Source organism: Eutrigla gurnardus, assembly GCF_963514095.1.
Source record: "Eutrigla gurnardus genome assembly, chromosome: 22".
NCBI lineage: Eukaryota > Metazoa > Chordata > Actinopteri > Perciformes > Triglidae > Eutrigla > Eutrigla gurnardus.
In genome coordinates this window covers 9,857,012-9,877,627 of record NC_139933.1, presented here as the reverse complement: position 1 = coordinate 9,877,627, position 20,616 = coordinate 9,857,012, and the positions used below count along the sequence as shown (strand labels likewise).

Genomic DNA, 20,616 nt, shown 5'->3' with positions numbered 1-20,616 from the left:
GACCATCCGTATGGTTTGTCGATCTACCGCTTACTTCCTTTCCTGACGCAAGTACCCGGCAAGGCTGTCGCACGCCTTTATTTGTGGCAGCTGTACAGCAAAACTGGATTTTATAACCATTCAGAAGAGACAGTCATACCACAGGATAACTCTCACAAGGACGTAGGTGAGTCTGGCTCAGTGTTTGACAATACAATGGGCGCTTCATCTTAGCTTTGGTGTTTTACCGGCTATACATGCGGGTAGGCCCCGTCCTCTCGGGGTCGGTGCTATAGTTAGCGTAGCAACAACCCTCGCGCCACGTTAGTGTTCGCATTCTTATCGGATAGCAATCTTGCTCGTTAATAGGCTACGGTATCTGTTCGCGTTTTGTGAAGTTAAAATAACAGCTGCTACTAAAGATAGCGTCCAGTTTAATTGGCTAACGTTACCTATAATCCGTCTGTCAATGCTAGCTAGTTTAGCGAAGGTTGTTGTTGCGCAGCACGTTCAGAAGCAGGTTGCTAACTTTACCAGCGTCTTCGCGTCGCACCATCGACTTTACTCTTTAAAACTGCAAGTTGCCAAATGTCACTAAATTAACATTTTAAACAATACTAAGGTCACATCTGAAAGTATTTAAAGTGTGCTCTGTATATTGAAGCAAACCAGACAGGCACCAATTTCTTATGGGCAAACGTTAGCTAACGTTGCTTAGCCACATTACAGCTAGCTTGACAGAACGAGAAACCTCTCTTTTGTGCCCGTTATAAGCGTCGCTCCAACAACAAACTGAATTGTGATGTCCTGCCTGCAATCAAATATATGAGAGACATTGTTTTGGGTTGTTACCCAACGGCAGTAACTTCAATATAACTAAAAAGCCACATGCTTATCTGGAAGAACTGAGGCACACCATGTTAGTCACATGAAGTCCTGTTTAATACTAGGACGCTTCCCTGTTTTTCTGCAGCACAAATGTAAACCGATCACATTCGATGTTTTCAATGACATTCCTCGCTTGTGATTTTGTTTTCACAGATTGACCACTTCCTTCAGCAATGTCTCGTTTCTTTGCCACCGGGTCTGACAGCGAGTCAGAGGAGTCCTCATCCGCTGATGAGATCACCCCTAAAGCACCCGGAGGAACTTTCAAGCAGTCAGTACCACTTGCAAGAAATCCCATCACCAGGAATCAAAACGTACTTCTTGTAGCTATCCCTCACACCCACATATATATGTTTGTTCTGATAGGTCTCTGCTTCTGAGTGATGATGAGGAGGACACCAAGAGGGTGGTGCGCAGCGCCAAAGACAAAAGGTTGGTGTGGTATCTTTTAAGCAGCACGTCTTAAGAACTGTACAGGTTGTCTTATTGGGTATTGTTTTGAATGCATTCATTCTTAGGTTTGAGGAGTTGACCAACCTCATCAAGACGATCCGAAATGCTATGAAGATTAGAGACATGGCCAAATGTCTGGAGGAGTTTGAGCAGTTATGTCGAGCCTTCCTCAAAAGCAAGACTATAGTGGACAAAGAGGGTGTTCCCTCTTTCTACATCCGTCTGCTGGCTGACCTGGAGGACTACCTGAACCAGGTCAGTGGCTTTAGAGTTTAACCACCAACTCTTAAGATACATACTGTTGGTTACTGCAGTCTGACACGATTAATGTACAAATCCCGACATTTACAGTGTAATAGAAATTATTAATGTGGTTGATTCTTTCCAGCTTTGGGAGGACAAAGAGGGCAAGAAGAAGATGAACAAAAACAATGCAAAAGCCCTCAGTACTCTACGTCAGAAGATCCGCAAGTACAACAGAGATTATGAAACGGAAGTTGCTGCATACAAGGAGGTAAATCTTTCTCTTAGTGGTTCAAAACATAGAGAAACTTTGTCTGTTAAGAGATATTAACTACAACTCTAGCTTGAAGTAAGAGGCGAGAGTTTGTTACAATTTGCAACATGAATATGCATGTTTTCGTAAAAGAGGAGTATTTTCCTATTATGCATTACCACCACATCGGTGCCAGTCCAGCTGCTCAGTGGCTTCTAGATCAGACCAAGGCTTTATTGGGCAGATTCCATGTTTGTAACTGTGAAAGTGGGGCAGGAAGCAGTTTGGATAAAGAAAGATAAAACATAAAAATCTGTCTTCTCTGGCTCTTATTAGAACCCACAGGAATCTGCAGATGAAGAGGAGGAGAAGGAGGCAGGGGATTCTGGTAAGCTTACTATTTGAGTGTGTTTTTATGTTAAATCAGAAGATGCTGTGAAAAAAAAATTAAACAAGCTTGCTCAGATCACCAGAATAGATGGGTGAAATATGTTTACATATAACCTTTATTTAAACTCGGGTATATATTGAGGAGCAACCTCATTTGCAATATAGCCGAGATAAAAACACAAAACATTTTTGGACAAGACAAAACACAAAACATTTGAAAAATACATAAGAAAATCTGAAATATCAGAAGAGTAAAGTGACACAGAATAATGAAGACAGAGAAATCTAGTTAAAAACAGGAGCAGTTAGAAGTAAAATAAGACGCATATAGAAAAGGTTACATGCCTTTAGAGGTCCTGTAGCGCACATCATGTAAATTATTGCAAAATCAGTATTTGGCTTTATCACCTTCAAAAAATCCCAATCTTTATTTACAATTTTTAACAAATAAAAAAAATCTCATATTTGCTACATGGCAGCTTTTTCCAGTCTTTGCAAAATGCGTTTGCAGACATCATACTTGTTTTATTAGATAAGTTCATTCATTAATCTCCGCAATTCAATTTCTTGTTCTATAAGGTTCATCTTCTGATAGCGATGAAGAGGCAGGCGAAGATGGAGTGTCAGCCAAGGCCTTCTTGAAGAAAAAGCCTGAGCCTACCCCAGAGGCCAGCCAGTTCCTCAAGACTGCCAAGGGCTCCGGGGTAAGAGGCTAGCATGCCGTATACAAATGTACTACAGAGAGAAAAAACCTGCTGCTAAAGACCTGAATGTTATGTGAGCTAATGTGCTGGAATTAATCTCAATTGACAGGATGAGTCCTCCTCGAGCAGTGATGAGGATGAAGACTGGGGCTCAGACACCGTAGACAGTGGTAGTGAGAGCTCAGATGATGGGGAGGGAAAGAGCTCTTCCCTGGCTCTAGTCTTCCTCAAGAAGTAAGTCTCCCTCTGAAATTCTTGGTTTTAATGATTGAAGTAATTAAAAAAAAAAAAGTTTACCTCATCTCATATGTGGAGGTATTTCTTTGCGAGCCTCACACCCATGGGCACAAAGCCCACTTCATGCCGCTCTTCATTCACTCTAAAGCTTGCTCGACCATGGTTGCTCTCTCTTCCTCGCTCATTGACCTGAGGAGCAGTGGCCAACTTCGAATGTCGTGTGTTTACAAACGGCAACAGACAAATGGAACATAGTTTGCCTTGAATGGAAATTGGTAGGAAAAGGTTAACACTCTTGTCTGTCCTCAGGACCCAGGAGGGTGAGAAATCCAGCGAAAAGAAGCTCGGGAAGAAGAAGAAGCCCAAGAAGAAAGAGCGGCTTGAGGAGGAGGCCGAGGAAGAGGGAGGAGAGGAAGTCGAGGGAGGCTGGGAGAAAGTGAAAGGCGGCGCTCCAATGGTAAAGGCGAGTCTTAACAGACTTACTGCCGTCACGTCGAAACAAGAATGTAGCATTGTTTAATTTTGTCTGTGAATCAACCAAAATCTGCCAGTATTGATGTTGTGTATTGTGTGTCAGGAAAAGCCTAAGATGTTTGCTAAAGGCACAGAGATCAACGTACCAGTGGTGGTGAAGAAGCTGAATGAGATCCTGCAAGCAAGAGGCAAAAAGGGCACAGACAGGTAACGCCGGATCGTTCACCGAATCTACACTTCATGGAGAATAATAACAATACTCTTTAAATTAGTAATGCAAGTGCCATGTAAAATTAGGTTCAATTTAAAAGTTGCATAGAGAGACACTTTATGGAAAAGCACTAACCAAGTAAAAGCCCCTTGTAAGTGTTGTAAATTGCAATAAATTAAAGGGTTTTCTACTCATTACACTTATAATAATGCTAATGAGTGCGGAAATATCAAAGTACCATATCTATATTGTAGCCGTTTCTCTGATCTAATACCCATTTTTTCTCCATATGACAGGGCCGCCCAGATTGAACTGCTCCACGCTCTGGCAAACATTGCTAATGAGAATAACTTGGGCCAAGGTATCCTGGTCAAGATTAAGTTCAACATCATTGCCTCCCTGTACGACTACAACCCCAATCTGGCAGCCTTTATGAAGGTAGGATCAGCTCTTTTTCTGAACGCTACAGTTTCTGTTAATTAGTTAGTAAGTACCTGGGAAAATGAATTAATTAATCATTCTCATTCTGAACCCATTTTGTTTTATTCAAATCTCACTCGATATGCATGTTTGTATATTGATAATGGGGCCATTGAAATTCATTATAGTATATAGATTCTGAATGAGGAGAACTGCATGCTTGAATGCAGCAACCTATGTTTAATTGTCCAGACTCTGATCCCGTTTCAAAATGAATCATTATGGCTTTGTTTCCCTTCAGCCTGACATGTGGAAGAAGTGTCTGGACTGTATTGATGAGCTGCTGGACATCCTCTTTGAACACAACAACATCTTCATCGGGGAGAACATCGCAGAGGACAGTGAGAGTCTGGTGATCTCAGACCAGGTATTCCATCTTCCCCTTTCTTTTTCTTTTTTTTTACATTTCTGGTATTTTTGGATGGCAGCTTGTATGATCTGTGTTGTATGTAATGACAGGTTTCTGCTTTATTTTAAATTGTGGAACCATCATCATTTGTAACCTTTTTCCACAACTGCATACTTTTTTGGTTGTGTCTTGTATAAGATGGCATTGAAGTAAAAAAAAAAAAATGCATTATTGTGTTTGTCTGTCAGCCATTCAGGGTGCGTGGCTGTATCTTAACGCTGGTAGAGAGGATGGATGAGGAGTTCACCAAGATCATGCAGAACACTGATCCCCATTCACAAGGTAATCTAGACCAGAAAACACACTCTATAATTATCTTTCATTATGAGTAATCAGAAAATGGCATTGCAAGGATCCCTAAAGTGTCGTTGCCGCATATTTTTTGTTTGTTTTCAAACGGCTCTTCCTGGCAGCTCATTGCTCTCTTCTCAACTGTTCCTCCAGAATATGTTGACAATCTGAAAGATGAGGGCCACGTGTGTGGCATCATTGACCGGCTGCTCGACTATATGGAGACCAAGGGCAGCACAGAGGAGATCTGCAGAATCTACCTACGCAGAATCATGCACACCTACTACAAGTTTGACTACAAGGCTCATCGCCGCAGCCTGGGCCTCCAGGGAGAGACCAAGGTGAGAGAAGCACTGGAGCAGTCCAGCCTGTGTGAGAGAGGAAGACACTTCTATATACTGAAAAACACTTTCAACAGATCTTCAATATTACCGAAATGAATATGTATGTATGTATATTAAATAAAATGATATTCGATGTGCTGAGTTGTGTTTCTCTGCCGTTTAGTCCGAGCAGGACCAGGAGGAGAGCGAGGGGGAGGACAGTGCTGTGATCATGGACCGTCTATGCAAGTTCATTTATTCCAAGGATCGTACTGACCGTATCCGTACCTGCGCCATCCTCTGCCACATCTACCACCACGCTCTGCATTCACGCTGGTACCAGGCCCGCGACCTGATGCTGATGAGCCATCTGCAGGACAACATCCAGCACGCCGACCCGCCTGTACAGGTAGGCAGACGATGTCCACTTAGCGTTCATAGTGGTTTTTCTCATGTAGCTTGGTGTCAAATAACCTATGTTCTCTCTCTGGTGTAGATCCTGTACAACAGAACCATGGTCCAACTTGGTATTTGCGCATTTAGGCAGGGCATGATCAAAGATGCCCACAATGCCCTGTTGGACATCCAGTCCTCTGGTCGCGCCAAGGAGCTCCTGGGTCAGGGTCTGCTCATGAGGAACATGCAGGAGAGGAACGCAGAGCAGGAGAAGATTGAAAAGAGAAGACAAGTAAGTCCTACATACGTAGTAATCCCATGACAGAGACCACAAACTGACTAGTTTTTTGTTAACTTGCTGGATTACACTGAGAAACTTAAGTTTGATGTAACAGAGGACCTCTCAGAGAACCATTTTGGTGGGGCTTTTTGGTCGTGATATACACAAACAGAATCATGGAATGTTAGCTAGTTTCAGGCAACACATCTTGAGGAAACCACTGTCTGTTGATCTCAAGTCTGTGTCGACTAAAAGCAGCAAAGAAACTTTAATTTATTCCAGCGTTTCAAAAAGAAGTTTACAGCCGAGTGGAGGAAGTGTGGCAGTATGAGTTGCAAAAGAGTTGCCAAAAAGGAACTAACTTTAGCAGAATCATTGTATGATTATTTTCTCATAGTAATGAGATGCCATAGCTGGAAGACTGGGTCAGCTACAACAGTGACTAAGAGCAAGGCCAGTTTTACCGTGGCTCCACCGTTGTAGGTCATGTGAAAAAGATACCTATCCAACATTTGCTAATTCAAAAAAATATATATTAACATTTATTTGAATATTTAATCCCATCAGATGATGAATCCCACAGATTTTTCACCACAAGGCTTTCTGAGTTCAGGTTGTACTGAACCTGATGACATTAAGAACCTGATAACATTGCTTTGACCTGCCCAACAGGTGCCATTCCACATGCACATCAACCTGGAGCTGCTGGAGTGTGTGTACCTGGTCTCAGCCATGCTGCTGGAAATCCCCTACATGGCCGCCCATGAATTTGATGCCCGCCGCAGGATGATCAGCAAGCAGTTCCATCACCAGCTGAGGGTGGGAGAGAGACAGCCGCTGCTGGGTACGCAACACGCCCCCCTAACAACTTGTTACCATGATGTTTAATCGATTTGGGAAACCAGAGAAGATAACTGTAGCCCTCTTTGTCCTCCAGGACCCCCAGAGAGCATGAGAGAGCACGTGGTGGCAGCCAGCAAAGCCATGAAGATGGGAGACTGGCGCACCTGCCACTCATTCATCATCAATGAGAAGATGAACAGTAAAGTCTGGGACCTGTTTCCTGAGACGCAGCGAGTACGCGAGATGCTCGTCAGGTTAGCACACACCATTCTTTATCAGTTAATTGATTTTCAAATGTTGGTTGTTCAATCTTATCAAGTTGCTGTTATCATTTAGATTCTGTTATGTCTCAATGATTTCAATTAAAGTTAGCTTTATATCAATTATATTGTTGTGCTGCCCTCAGTAAGTTTATGTGTCTGAATTTCCTGATTGTGTGTCCTTTCTATAGGAAGATCCAAGAGGAGTCACTGAGGACTTACCTGTTCACGTACAGCAGTGTGTATGACTCCATCAGGTGAGTGCGAGACGCTAACACCAGTCTTTGTGTAAACCAGCGCGTTGCATTGCCTACTATTATTAATGCAAACCATCATCAATTAATTTTATCTCCATGTCTGTGTCCTCCAGCATGGGGACACTCTCTGAGATGTTTGAGTTGGAGATACCCACCGTTCACAGCATCATCAGCAAGATGATCATCAATGAGGAGCTGATGGTTCGTTTCACAGAATCTTTTACGTGGATGTTTTTATTTGGGGTTTTTTTCTAAATTAAAATGTTTTCTGTCCTCTTGCCAACAGGCGTCACTCGACCAGCCCACACAGACCGTGGTAATGCACCGCACAGAGCCCACCTCCCTGCAGAACATGGCCCTGCAGCTCGCTGAGAAGCTTGGCAGCCTGGTGGAGAATAACGAGCGCGTCTTCGACCTCAAGCAAGGCGTCTACGGAGGCTACTTCAACAGAGGTAACACCATGATTCACTGTATGAAATATAGACCAAATAAATGCATTACTTCCACCTTGTTTGCTAATGTACATAAGTCACGTTTAATTCCTGGAACACCTCTTATGGTCTCTTCCCTTTTATTATCATGTGTTAAAAAGTGCTTACTTGGAACTTCTTGTTCTTTGCATTACAGATCAAAAAGGAGGCTACCAGCAAAACAAATCTTACAACAGAGGTATGTAGAGTCACACTGACATCGCACAAAAAAATGTTTCCCTGGCCAAGCCAACATGCCTCTGACTTCTGTAGAGGCTGTGTGCCGTTTATTCATTGTTACTTTAAACTATATCGCTGACTGAGGATGCTAAGCATTTAATCAGTTACTGACTTGTCGTGCATTAACATTTTAACACGGCTACACTGGCAGGCGTTCATGCTGCTGCGCTCAGTTGTTCACGTGAAAAGTTGTGTCAAGAATGGACGAGAAAAACATCTAGCTTTAAGGAGTAGCTAGAACACTGGCTCTTTCCTGACCTCTGTACATTTTGACAGTAAAGCTGTGTGTGTAAACGTTGATTGTTGGTCCAATTTTGGAGAGGTACTGGGGAGGAGGGTGTCAAAGCAATTGACCATCTGAAAAGCATTTCTGAAGAAGCCTACTGGCAGCTTTCGGCAGTTATGTCTAATTTAAAATAGTTGCATTTGGAATTGTGTCCGTAATCCATTAAAACAAAGTAAGATTTCCTCTTTGTTATCTGATTTTAAACCCTGCAATGTGGATGAAGTTTTTCCTCTTTGTACGTTTCCAGATAATAAGGGTGGTTACCAGCAGAACAGGGGAGGCTACAATCGTGGTGGCGGCTACAGAAATCAAGGCCATCAAGGCTATCAAGGCCATCAAGGCTATCAAGGCCATCAAGGCCATCAAGGCCACCAAGGCCATCAAGGCCACCAAGGCCACCAAGGCCATCAAGGCCATCAAGGCTATCAAGGCCATCAAAACCACCAAAGCAACTACTGAGCTTGGACCGTGTGGATTTCAGTCTCGCCACCTGAACCTTCATTCCGTGACCACGACAACAACCCGTGATTCTGTGCTCGACACTTGGCTGCGTGCGTTTCTCCTTCATCACCTGAACAGCTGGAAGTTATTGCAGTACGAGCCGTTCCCACTGCAACTGCATAGTGTGCTATTTCAGTACAGCCTAAGTCTTTGGACCAGGAGTTTTTAAGGTTATTATTGCTAATAGAAAATTGTATAATAAAGGCATTGCAGTTTGGATAGCTTGTCGCAGTACAGTTGGTGACAGATGCGTCAAGTATGGTTGACTTATCAAATAAACAATTACAACATTGAAACTGCTTGTTTTGCACTTTCTCTCCCTCTCTATTTTTCCATTACATACTGTAAGCCAAGTTTGGCTCTTCGTCTGGCCATAAGGTTTACATTTTGTTGGCCCAATCTCAATGTCCCTCCTAAGGTCTAAACCCTGAACTGGACTTAACAGACCTGGTAAATGGTTGAGCATGAGAGGCTGCGAGGGCTTGAAATGGTAGAAATACAAATGAGATAACAGTCGTGTTACTTTCATGACACAAAAACATCTAAAAACGTGTTTTTATTTTGTATTGCCTGAATTTAACATATTCCAGGCTCTTGTCATCCCAGGCGATATGTAAATGTCAAATGATGTATTTACTTGTTTTCGTGCAGGTTCAATAAGCAAAATAACTGGTTAATAAATAAATTGTTAAATTGTTGTATGTTCCATAATAAATTAAAAATGCTAACTGTGGGTAATTCCCTGAGGCAAAGTCTGCATCGATGCCGACTTACAGAAAGTGGGCAAGAGCCTGATGTTTGCTGGTTAGTCTTTACTTGAGTCTGTCTGACCTGAACCTGAACCTTGTGGCAGTGGAGGAAGTTAACTATCACATAATGTTAATAAGTAAAAATCAAGCATTTTAGTTCTATCATTTTGTTTAAGCCATGTTTCACACCAGCTGGTTTGACCAGAGCTTAGGAGGTCTGTAATCTTTCACCAGCAGGCAAATATGGAAAGAAGTATTTCATACGTTTACGTAGTTTACTCTAAAACAAAAACATTGACATTTTGAATGTACAGCAACAATTGCATGTATTTGAACAAATTGTCCATCAAACTTGGAAAAACAAATCTTATTCTGAGTTGTCATCAAATCATTGTTCAGTTTATCGTGCATTTAGTCATTTAGATCAAAACTAACTAAAAGTTTCATGCTTAATTCACATTCACTTCAATTATTCATGAACATACAGAAGGTTATGGCTTTAATATGAGCTCTTTGGTTATTGCAAACATATCAACTCCAGAAATATGTAAGTGAATAACACTATTTTGTTGAATTGGCAAGCTGTTCTGCTGTGGCTTCCTTACTCAACACCATTTCCTGATTGGGAACAGCAATATACTTGTGTACAGCGTTTCAGCGTCAACCTACATTAAAAATGCTTTTTTGGCCGATCGGATTGCAATCGGATGATGTCCCAATCAAACAGGAGAAGATTGTGATCCAATCAACCAAAAAAGCATTGTGATCACATTGAACACAACATTGAATGCAATTGTGTTTTTAATCCAGACACGACTGCGTGGGTAGAGATGCTTAAGGCTCAGCCTGTCCTGTGGAGCTCCAGAGCTTCGTTAGTAGACTTATTACCTATTAAGACCAGGTGTCAATGTAATCGGGAGACAATCTGTATAGGAGGCACATTTTGATCCAAGGTGTGCTCCGGTGGTCTAGTGGCTGCCTCTCCTCAGACTCAGTCTCCTGTAGAGCTCTTGCCTCAGTAGGTCTCTCTCTTTGCGGATTCCCTGCAATACGGTGCGATTCTCTTGAGCCCGACGCACCAGGTAGGGAAGCGTGTCATCCACGGAGCCGTATGGTACTGACTTGTACACTGAGTAACCCTCCTTAGCTGGAGGGAAGGAAAGAGAGAGGGAGTGTTTCATCATTGAATAGTACTTTACATGAAGGGTTTGGGTGAGTGACCTCTTGCAGTAAATGTAGAGAATGCCAGTTGAGCTCACCCAGCGTAAGGGAGACGTGATCACACATGCCCAGCAGCTGGCCGAAGCACACCGAGCCTCCGTCACTGTCGATCCCCAACTCTTTCATTCTGAGGATGAAATACACAATAGAATACAGGATATACAACCCGGGGCTTTGGACCCTCACAAGATACATTTGAGGACGGCATGAAATGACTCCACCAGTTAAATTTCAGTCCTGTGATGACATCATGTGACTCACAAAGTACACTTTAAAAGACATACATTTGCACAGATTAATTTTGCCTCAAGTGGATCCTGATCATGCCGAATCCATTGGTTCACCGTTTTAAATCCAGGTGTGTCAATGCTGCTAAATTACGAATACTGCTATATGCCGGAGAGATGACCTGCCCTGCTTTGCCTCTGATTGGCTGGTGTGATTGTTTGTTGCCTTCTTGGATAGATTGGTGTGGTTTAGACATGAGGAGAGAGTTGGTTATAGTAAGAATATCAGCCTAAGCCAATCAGAGGCAGAGCAGGGTGGGTCATGCCCTTCACCATAGCAGAATTCATAATATCCCATCCAGATTTTTCTCCTAGTAGTCTTCAACCCAATCCAATGCTGACTCAAATGACATCACTTGAGGCACTTATCAAATGACATCACTTGAGGCAATTTATCAAATGACATCACTTGAGGCAATTTATCAAATGACATCACTTGAGGCAACTTATCAAATGACATCACTTGTGCAAAGAATCTGATAAGTGATGTAATTTTCCTCAAGTGACTCAAATGACATCACTTGGAGCCGCAAAAGGCTTTCACAGCTTTTTTCAGAAGCAGCTGCTCCCCGTGAACTTATTTAGATGATTTATCGGAGGAGCTCCTCTCTATCAGAAGACGGAAGCAGGGAAAACAAAGTCATGCTACAAAAAGTGACTCCCATGTGATTTTAAACTTCTCGTGGACTCACCGTTTGGCGGCCCGTGTCACGGACTCCTCATTGTGAGTGGCCACTATGATCCTGTAGCGCTCGGGTTTCCGCGAAATGGCGTCCAGCATCACATCCAGTGAGCCATTGTAGCTGCACAAACACAGGTAAATGGATGAAACGTGTTGTAGTCTTGTGTTTTCAGTAGACTGCTGCAGGGATGGAGGTTGCCTCTTTTCCACCTGTCATTGGTATCCTCCCAGCACTGGTGGACGGGGTCCAGACGAGCCTCTTTCTCTGCCAGCTTCCTCTCTTTGTCCATGTAGGCTCCTCGAACCAGCTTGACGCCCAGACAGAAGCCTTCGTTGTTGGACAGCCGCAGAGCTTCTAGCAGGAGAGACCTGGACTCCTGAAAGACACCGCCGGACAGGAGGAGTACGTGATGATGTAAGAAAAGTCTCGTTAACTACAGTATTCGGTCCAATTGAAGGAAATGTTCTTATATTTGTAAATTAAAGATATTTACCTTCAGGTAACACTGATATGTGTTCCAAATCCAGGCACCATCCTTGTTAAACTTCTTCATCATCGCCATGGTGACAAGCGAGAGGGCGGGGTTCATGTAGGTGTACTCTGCGTCCACCAGGACTCTGACTTTGTTTACACTTGCCTAAAGAAGCAAAATAGATCTTAAACATACATTTTTTCAAGATGTAAAGGAGTGATTCATCATTTTAATAAACAATATAGGTTTGATGCAGTTCAAAAATGTGATATTAGTGTTCTCATGCACCTCTGCTATTTTGTTGAGTCTCTTCAGGCCACAGAGGAAATGGGCGACGTCACTTTCATCTAAACCAGGGAAGCTGATTGCCTGAAATAAGCCGAGCCAGACAAAGGTCAGAGGTCATTTCATCAAATTAAATGTATGAGTGTATGACTGTAAACTGGGGGGGAAAGGAAGACGTCTGACCTCTCCATCCATAGCTCTGACAAGGAGATTCAGGTCGTATGGCTGTTGTGCGATGAGGGTTGTGAGTTTCACCTTTACACAAGTAGTTCAGACTTATCAGTGAGAAGAAAGACACACTAGTGACCTCTGTCACTAGTTTGGGAATACAAATGTCCTTTACACGCAACATAAGTGAACACTCAAAATGATCGTCGGATTCATGACATATCGGCCCAGTTGTTTGAAGCTTCATTCATGTTCCAGTTATAAATCAGCATTCGCTCTCCAACTTACATTGATACTACCACAATAGTATCATATCATACTTGTCTTTGGTGTGTTTGTGTGGCGACGTCATATATATCAATATATTGAATAAATCAGACATTTGTGCGTAAAACGTTGAATGATTGTTTACTCAACGCTTCAGGAACAAACTGGAACGGCCCTGAACACAACTTACACCAACGTGTGTATTCTTATCTATTTTCCCCACATATTTGAACTATATTTAGCTGCTGTTGACCTCAAACATCATGGGAATTTCCCAAATGCTTTCCCTTGTAAATCAAAATACTCTGGTGTACTAAACAAAAATTCAAATTTGAAATTTGAAAATGTATTTCTTGACATTTCTTGTATTACGTCTAATTTACAGTAAATATATATAACATATAGCAGAAGTTCAATGGAAAAGGCGTGGCCTTACACACAGCTCCGGGCTGAGCAGGGCTGTGACCTTCAGCTGCATCATTGGGTCTTTACTCCAGGCGTTGCTGTGGGATATCCGCACACATTCCAACATGGCCTCCATGTTGTCGTCGTATCTCTTCTCTCTGGTGGCGACCGAAAAAAGCAAAAATGTGCATCACTTTTTAACATGCAAAGCATTTCACTTCTTAAAAAGCTGTGTGCCGAGGTGCAATATGTCACAAAGAGAGACCCATTTATTGATATCAGCAACATACAGGAACCTCCAAGCCACGACCACACAGACAGAAATGTTGACGTTAGGTTGTTGCACATGTTTGTGGGATTTTCTGAGTTATTAAGAACGTGTCGTACCCTGTGCTCTCTCCCAGATCCTCTTCGATCGGGACCGCCAGCATGGGCCTCAGTCCCAGCAAGCTCATCTTCTCCATGGACCTGGAGATCTCACTCTCCGTCTCTCCGGCCACAAACTGGGCATACACAGTGGGCCGCATCAGCAGGGCAAACCCCCTCCTCCCCAGGAGGGTCCGTGCTACCGACATCAGCTGGACGGGAGGAGATGGAGGTGAAGGAGCGTGATGGAGAGGAGGAAGAGTGATGGAATGACTACAATCTCCATCACAAATGTGAGGATTTGCTGCTTTCCCCGTTTTAAATGATCTTTAATTATTTACAATTCTGTGCAATTGTTTGGACAAAAGTAGGTGTCACTTTGGGCTCTGAGAACTTGTGATGGCATTTGTCACTATTTCAGCATTTTTTACAAACCAAACAATTGATAAATCTAAAAAAAAAAGAATCAGCAGTTTAAAAAATTTAAATAATTATCTGCTGTAGTCCTATAAAAAATAGTTAAAAATATCATCCTCAACCAACTACAGTTTTAAAATCCTGCTCTTACATTTATGCATGAATAATAATACTAATAATCTAATATTATAATAGTCATATGAGACATTTTTATGAGAATATTTTTACTACTTACAATGTATATTTTCCAGATTATACTTACATACTATTACTTAAGTAACACATGGACTTTTGGTGGTAACAGAGACTTTTTAATGTGTGGTATTAGTACATTTACTTGGTAAGTGAGGTATCTGAATACTTCCATCATCTGCACAGAAGCTCTTATTTACACGCTTGCCATGTATCTGGGCAGACATTCATAATATGCAACATGACACAAAAGCACGGCTGCAAACGCAAGAAATCATAGGATCCAAACAAATTATAAACAAACTCAATTCTTACCTTCCCACAGTTGTTGACGAGCGCAGGGTAGGAGCAGAGGCGGAAGACGCCCAGAGCACGCAGCAGCTCGCCCCAACTCTTCACCCTGAAGGCACTGGGATCCTCAAAGGCCAGAGTCTGGTGGCCCGCCGCCGTCCTGGAGGCCGCGGTACCCAGAAGCCTCAGCGACAAGAGGTGAGGCAGTGAGGGATGCAAGCGAGAGCACATCATCGTCCCTGTGTGTGTGTATGTTTGTATGTTACTGACTCTTGTTGGTGGACTCTTGAAGATCTGTGTGTGTGTGTGTGTCTGTGTATGTGTATGTGTGTGTGTGTGTGTGTGTGTGTGTGTGTGTGTGGTGCTCTGAGGTTATTAACACTGAAAGATAGTATCAATACGAGAAAAAACACTGAAACAAAGCAAAAAGAAAATGCCTTAAATGAGACGGTTTGAATGAAGTGTCTGTTAGATTACTCCAAAACTACCAAACATGTTTGATATTGACAATAAAAAGGCAAAAGAATGAAGTGAATAGAAACACCTTACCCTCCTTCCCAGCCAATTTGACCGTTTGCGTGTGAAACCCGTGAGATTCATCATCTTTTGGCAAAGTCACCTGTTAATAAGTGACTAAATTCAAGCAAACATCAAGTTGACCCTTAGCATTACCCCCAAGTGCCCCCCTGGTTTGATCAGAAAAAAAAAGACATTAAATCAGTCATGTTTGGAATAATCCCAGCTGTGAGTAGGTGTTCAGAATCCAGCTGTTTGCATTTAAAGCTACAATAATGCTGCCTTTTTTAGCAGAGCCAATGAGAGATATCGCAATAATGAATGTACAAAATCCCAACATTAAAGACTTTTTAACAGACCATGAGAGAAAAGTCGACACATCCACATTATAATCCGAGAGGGGTTGAGGTTTAACACATTTCCCCCAAAAAACATAGCAAGGAATCAGGAAAGGAAATGATTAACTGCTGTCTGTCGTCGTCCACGTCACCTAACTCTGAAAGTCTTCTAACTTCACACACACCTCACTCAGTTCTTTGCTACTCAGAAAATGAATGGAGGTTTGAAGCAGGCATAGCAATCTGTAGGGGGAAAAAAGTATTTTCTTCACTTTTATCATGAAATAAATAATTGAATCACAAAAGCCTGCAGCCTTGATAATTTTTTTATTTTTCACACTGGAATGACTATTCAAAAAGTAGATCCTCAACAGCTATTTACAAACTTTCCATTTCATTAAACTGATAACAGCTGAATTCTTGTTAAAGACACACAAACACCCACGGTATATTGGGCTACTTAAACTAATGCTAGACATTGCTAAAATCCCGAAAAGCGCTAAAGACAAAAACATTTTTAATTTTTTATATTTTTTTCTTGTTCTTATGTATTTCTAAAACACAGCTCTTGTGCTCATATCTAGGAAGGACCCTTGGGGGTGGGAGTGGGGGTGGGCGTGTCCATGCTGGTGCTGTCTGTAGAGATGCCTGAATGGGATGGAGAGGGATGAGTGAGGGTCCTGACATAGCCGGAGAGGGTAGGATGGAAAGGCAGGGTAGAGGGCTGGCGGAGGGGTGGAGGAGGGAAGGCTGGAGGGAAGGGACGGATCTAGCTGAGGGAGAAGAGACGAGTGGTGCAGTACCATCTCTGGGCGATAGGGCGCAGCAGGGTTGAACTGTGGGATGGCACCGATTTCCACTGGAGGGTATGAGGAGGTGGAGGGATTGGGCAGGTTTTGAGGATGGGCTGTCGGTGGCAGTGAGGGAGCTGAGGAGACGGCCAAGCAAGAAGAGGGCTGGAAAGAAGGGTGAGGAAGGGAGGATGGTGGATGGGAGTAGGAGGATGGTGGGTGAGAGTAGGAGGATGGTGGGTGAGAGTATGAGGATGGTGGATGAGAGTATGAGGAAGGTGGATGAGAGTATGAGGATGGTGGATGAGAGTATGAGGCTGGTGGATGAGAGTATGAGGCTGGTGGATGAGAGTAGGAGGATGGTGGGTGAGAGTAGGAGGATGGTGGATGAGAATAGGAGGATGGAGGGAAGGCAGCAGCCAGGGAGGGCGCTTGGGCTTGGTGGCTCAGATTTGGGAGATGAAGGGTGTGGTGGGCGGAGCCGGGAGACACGGTTTGAAATGACAGATTTTGCATGTGTGGAGGGACGGAGGGGAAGGCGAAAGACGTGGCGGCGCCATGAGGCGGTAGGGAGCACGACACACTGGGAGGCGGCGGGGGGTTGTAGTTGGGGGGAGGCTGAGCGGGAACTGGAGCCGGATCAGGATTCGCAGGAAGGATGTTTGGATAGATGCACGCTGCTGAGCTTTGATCCCCGGGTGAGATAGGCTGACCCTGAAGAGGCTGACCGGGCTGAGTGAGCAGAGAATGAACTGACATCTGGTCCTGCAGCTCTGGATGACATGTGGAGGGCGGGGCAGGAAACGAGGAGTCTGTAGGTGTGTGGGGGCCGATCGTCTCTGGGATGGCGTGATAGGTGTTGGCAGAGGGCGGCGAGGAGGAGGACAGGAGCGGCTGTGGGGAGGAGGAGTTAGAGGGAGGCGGGGTGGGGAAGGTAAAGGAGGTTTGCTGGAGTGAGGGAGTGGTGGCGGAGGAGGAGGAGAGCGTGGGGGAGGAGGAGAGAATGGAGGGATAGTCGATAGGCTGAGAGTTGGATGCGTCTGAGGAGTCGGGGACGGAGAAGGACGACTGAGGAAGAGGAGCTGAAGGGAATGAGGAGGAGTTGTCCTGAACGGCAGGGAAGTTTGAGGTGTAAGCTGCCTCACCCATAGTGTCTGATCTGTGGAGCAGAAAACAGAATATATATGTTGGTGCTGAAAAATGATTTGTTGATTAATAAATCGCGCACACGGTAAATTATCTCTCCACACGCCTACCTTTCAATCATACGATTTGCCACCTCGCTTCCCGGTGCGTCCTGCATCTCATTGGCCATGGAGATGTCGATGCCGGACATCTGCGACGCCATGAACGCCTGGCCGAGATCCAGTGGCTGCTCCTGGCCCAGAGCGTCCTGATAGGAGGCTCGCTCCGGTCTGAACCCGCAGGAGGGGTCGGCCAGTTGGGGCAGAGAGGCCAGAGCGAGGGCCTGAAGGTCAGTGCCGGAGGTTATCGGCGGAGGCAGGAGCTCTGTGGAGTCGCATGGATCCAAGTTCACTGAGAGAGGCACATAGAAGAGTGGCGTTTTAGGATAAGGCAAAGAAGGAATTAAGACTTTGATCAAAAATAATGTCCAAATGAAAGATTGACTTACCAATATCCAAAGTTTCTGTTAAGGCAGATATTTTGCGCTTCTGTCTCGCATCTCTTTGTCTGCAGGGGGGGAAAAGGAGTTTAGATCCTCTACAATAGATATGCAATGTATAACTGTGTAGTGTTTCTGTGTGGGCATTTGTTGCAAATTACGTTTTGCTGTTCATGCCTTCATCTCGGAAACCTTTGGCAAAAGGGTTGGCGCTGATCTTCAGCTCTGTGATCTGAAAACAACAAAAAAAAAGAAAAGTTTTGCAGTCGGTTGGCCTTCCCTCTACTCCGTTTCTTGGCTCCGTTTCATTAGCATCTTAAATAATACATAAATGTTGCATTATGGTACCTTGTTGTTCTGGTAGGCGGTAACTGTGAGAAACTGAGTCTCGGGGAAAACGAAGGAGTGTTGCCCTCCGCCCCATCTCAGCACATCCCTGGCTTCAATGACGTGAACTCTGGGCTGGTAGCGATGCAGCGAGTGCAGGATTATCTGGGAATAAAAAAAAAAAAGCAAAGACAAGTGAGTCAAAATGCACCGTGAAGATGAAATCTACCAGTTGATGGTTCGGTGCCGGGTCTTACATGTCCCTGTGAGTCCAGCGTGTTGTTGGTGAGCTTGGCGTAGTGAAAGGAGATGGTGCGGCTCTGCCAGTGAGCACCTGTGGCAGGTGAGTCTGGGTGGATGAAAACCCGGTCCGGGAGCCTCGCCTCTGCCCCGCCGACGGCCTGCCAGCCACCGCCTTGGAAGCGATAGCGGGAGTTGTCCACCGGGGTGATGTCCAGGAGGAGGATGTAACGGAGGGATGGGTTCAAGCCTGAGAGCTTCAACCTCAGCCCGGGGAACATCCGTCTAAGAGGGACAGTAGGATGTCAGACATGTGGACATGAATGGTAATTACAGGAGGATTCAAAGTTAAGACGTTCTCTCACCTGCCCTTCTTGGTGATGATCATCTCCGTGCCCACCGAGCTGAACTGTTTCCATAACGACGAGTTCTCCAGCTCCATCTTCACCTCACCTTTCGGGGTTTTGGCGGTCGGGTCGTTGGGGAGGGGCGGAGGGGCCAGCAGCCTGGGAGGCAGGGCTGTGGTTGCCACGTCGCAGGCAGGAGGGAACAACGGCATGTGGGCTGACGCCTGCCGGTCTGTGGGGGACGATTAAAAAAAAACCTTTACATGTATGGTTGGAATAAGGTGTACCAAAGTCTTATCGGGGTCAATCAGATTTGGACCGACAGAAAGTATCTCAAAAGAGCAAAAATCAAACACATTTTTGAAAGCAAAGCATGAAAAATCACATTTATTCATGGATGTCTGTCTATCTCTCTCTCTCTCACACACACACACACCCTCTCACCTCTGTAAAAGCAGTCTCCAATCCTCTGAGGTCCCAGAGTCAAACTGGGGTACATCTCCACGTTCAGCATCTTTGTCCCTTTACTCGTCCTCCTCAGCTGCTGCTCGGTAACATTTCCCTCTACACCTCTTGTTGTCTCCTGATGTGTTTCCGTCTCCGCTGGAGTCGCTTCTTCCTTTGCCTCTATTCCCGTTCCTGTCCCTCTGCTGTCCTTTCGCTCCAAATGCCCACAGTGGTGACCGGCTCGGTTAAATAGGTGTGTGGGGCTTCACACATGAGGCCAAATGGCCCTTCATTTGCCTCCCTGTCTGTCCACACCGAGCCTTCATGTTCCCTCCCGTCCCTGCTCGACAAACACAAACAACACCGGCCATATAGAGAGGTGATTCTAGGGTTTACTTAAGTGTCTGGTAGGAAAATGGACGACAATTGTGTGATTTCACGCCAGTAGAGGTAGAATAAGTATTTGTACTCGACTACTGTTGTGAGTTATTTGAACTTTTCTTGAGTACTTCATCATTTTTTTCCACTAGAGGCAAATATTGTGTGTTTTTTTTTTACTTCACTTCAGTTACTAGATTTAAAATCAGCAGATATTAGATGATATTATGTATTTCTATACCGTAAAAAACCTAAAGTAGTTCAAATGTATGAGCAGTTACAGTAAAAATGTTACTTACGCAGTCATGCATCACAAATTTAATAACATAAGTAGTAATTTTGCTTTTGATGCATTTTGTTTGTAACACTTCTGTACATTGACAGGATTTTCATATCAGAAAAAGCTAGCTCTAATGATGTTATACAGACTTATCTTCAGTTTTAGTCATTAGTACATGTTTCAGATGTAAAACTGCCGTTTGTAATCTTACTTTCAAGACTTTCTGTAATCATTCTGGGAAACGCTACTTAAATTTCAAATAACCTCTTACACATGCATTTGAATGTGGTTGTTTACTGGCAGGACCCCTGTGGCTGTTTGATGACTTCATGACATGTTTCTTCCTCTCAGCGGGGAGTCGGCCCTTGAATGAAGGTGGAAGAGGAAGACAGTTTGGCCGATGGCTGCAATTTGGCCACAAACACAAACGTGAGTGTCTAGAAGTTTATATGAGAAGCTCGGGCACGACGTCAGTACTGCAGCTGTTTCCGGCAAAGCATTTCCCCCCGAAATAAATCAGGATTTCCAGTTGAAACACACAGTCGGGTCAGTTAGTATATTCAGATCCTACACTTCAGTAAATGTAGTAATACCACTACATGAGAATACTCCATTGCAAGTAGCAGCAATCAAAATGCTATATAAGGGGGAGTATTA

At 44.1% G+C, this 20,616-nt stretch overlaps 3 protein-coding genes across 5 annotated transcripts; 1 reads left to right on the top strand and 2 right to left on the bottom strand.

Moving 5' to 3' along the window:
* The first annotated feature begins 8 nt into the window (after positions 1-8).
* On the top strand, positions 9-9,164 carry eif3c (eukaryotic translation initiation factor 3, subunit C). Of its 3 annotated transcripts, none has more exons than XM_084040328.1 (24): positions 9-166; positions 1,021-1,138; positions 1,234-1,299; positions 1,386-1,575; positions 1,709-1,834; positions 2,153-2,204; positions 2,786-2,910; positions 3,020-3,144; positions 3,457-3,604; positions 3,725-3,828; positions 4,129-4,270; positions 4,554-4,679; positions 4,910-5,003; positions 5,166-5,353; positions 5,520-5,744; positions 5,832-6,023; positions 6,684-6,855; positions 6,949-7,108; positions 7,306-7,371; positions 7,485-7,572; positions 7,658-7,823; positions 7,999-8,040; positions 8,615-8,659; positions 8,771-9,164. In XM_084040328.1, the coding sequence occupies exons 2-24, from the start codon at positions 1,041-1,043 to the stop codon at positions 8,824-8,826; spliced, it is 2,796 nt and encodes a 931-aa protein (XP_083896454.1). In that variant the 5' UTR covers positions 9-166; positions 1,021-1,040; the 3' UTR covers positions 8,827-9,164. The 3 variants fall into 3 exon arrangements, with proteins under 3 accessions (XP_083896454.1, XP_083896455.1, XP_083896453.1); XM_084040329.1 differs by having other exon boundaries at positions 8,615-8,680; positions 8,798-9,164; XM_084040327.1 differs by having other exon boundaries at positions 8,615-8,734; positions 8,798-9,164.
* A 1,213-nt stretch (positions 9,165-10,377) lies between these two features.
* prodh2 (proline dehydrogenase 2) lies at positions 10,378-15,321 on the bottom strand. The gene is made up of 11 exons (XM_084039606.1): positions 15,221-15,321; positions 14,696-15,083; positions 13,793-13,983; positions 13,437-13,563; positions 12,749-12,820; positions 12,569-12,649; positions 12,302-12,445; positions 12,018-12,184; positions 11,818-11,928; positions 10,877-10,965; positions 10,378-10,764 (listed from the first exon to the last, which is right to left on the bottom strand). The coding sequence occupies exons 2-11, from the start codon at positions 14,903-14,905 to the stop codon at positions 10,586-10,588; spliced, it is 1,371 nt and encodes a 456-aa protein (XP_083895732.1). The 5' UTR covers positions 14,906-15,083; positions 15,221-15,321; the 3' UTR covers positions 10,378-10,585.
* Positions 15,322-16,079: 758 nt separating this feature from the next.
* Positions 16,080-19,376, bottom strand: tbx6 (T-box transcription factor 6; the record flags this gene model as incomplete). The annotated part of the gene is made up of 8 exons (XM_084002179.1): positions 19,299-19,376; positions 18,873-19,086; positions 18,525-18,792; positions 18,289-18,432; positions 18,102-18,172; positions 17,950-18,008; positions 17,573-17,852; positions 16,080-17,475 (listed from the first exon to the last, which is right to left on the bottom strand). Exons 1-8 carry the CDS (start codon positions 19,366-19,368, stop codon positions 16,080-16,082), a joined length of 2,502 nt encoding a protein of 833 aa, XP_083858305.1. The 5' UTR covers positions 19,369-19,376.
* Positions 19,377-20,616: the final 1,240 nt, after the last annotated feature.

Excerpts from the sequence above, each read along its gene's own strand:
- prodh2 (XM_084039606.1), bottom strand. The coding sequence starts at position 14,905 with ATGATGTGCTCTCGCTTGCATCCCTCACTGCCTCACCTCTTGTCGCTG. Across the intron at positions 13,564-13,792 it reads GATCTGGGAGAGAGCACAGG|AGAGAAGAGATACGACGACA; the intron begins GTACGACACGTT and ends GGTCGCCACCAG. Across the intron at positions 11,929-12,017 it reads TGGGAGGATACCAATGACAG|CTACAATGGCTCACTGGATG; the intron begins GTGGAAAAGAGG and ends GTGTTTGTGCAG.
- eif3c (XM_084040327.1), top strand. The coding sequence starts at position 1,041 with ATGTCTCGTTTCTTTGCCACCGGGTCTGACAGCGAGTCAGAGGAGTCC. Across the intron at positions 1,300-1,385 it reads CGCAGCGCCAAAGACAAAAG|GTTTGAGGAGTTGACCAACC; the intron begins GTTGGTGTGGTA and ends ATTCATTCTTAG. Across the intron at positions 5,004-5,165 it reads CACTGATCCCCATTCACAAG|AATATGTTGACAATCTGAAA; the intron begins GTAATCTAGACC and ends CTGTTCCTCCAG.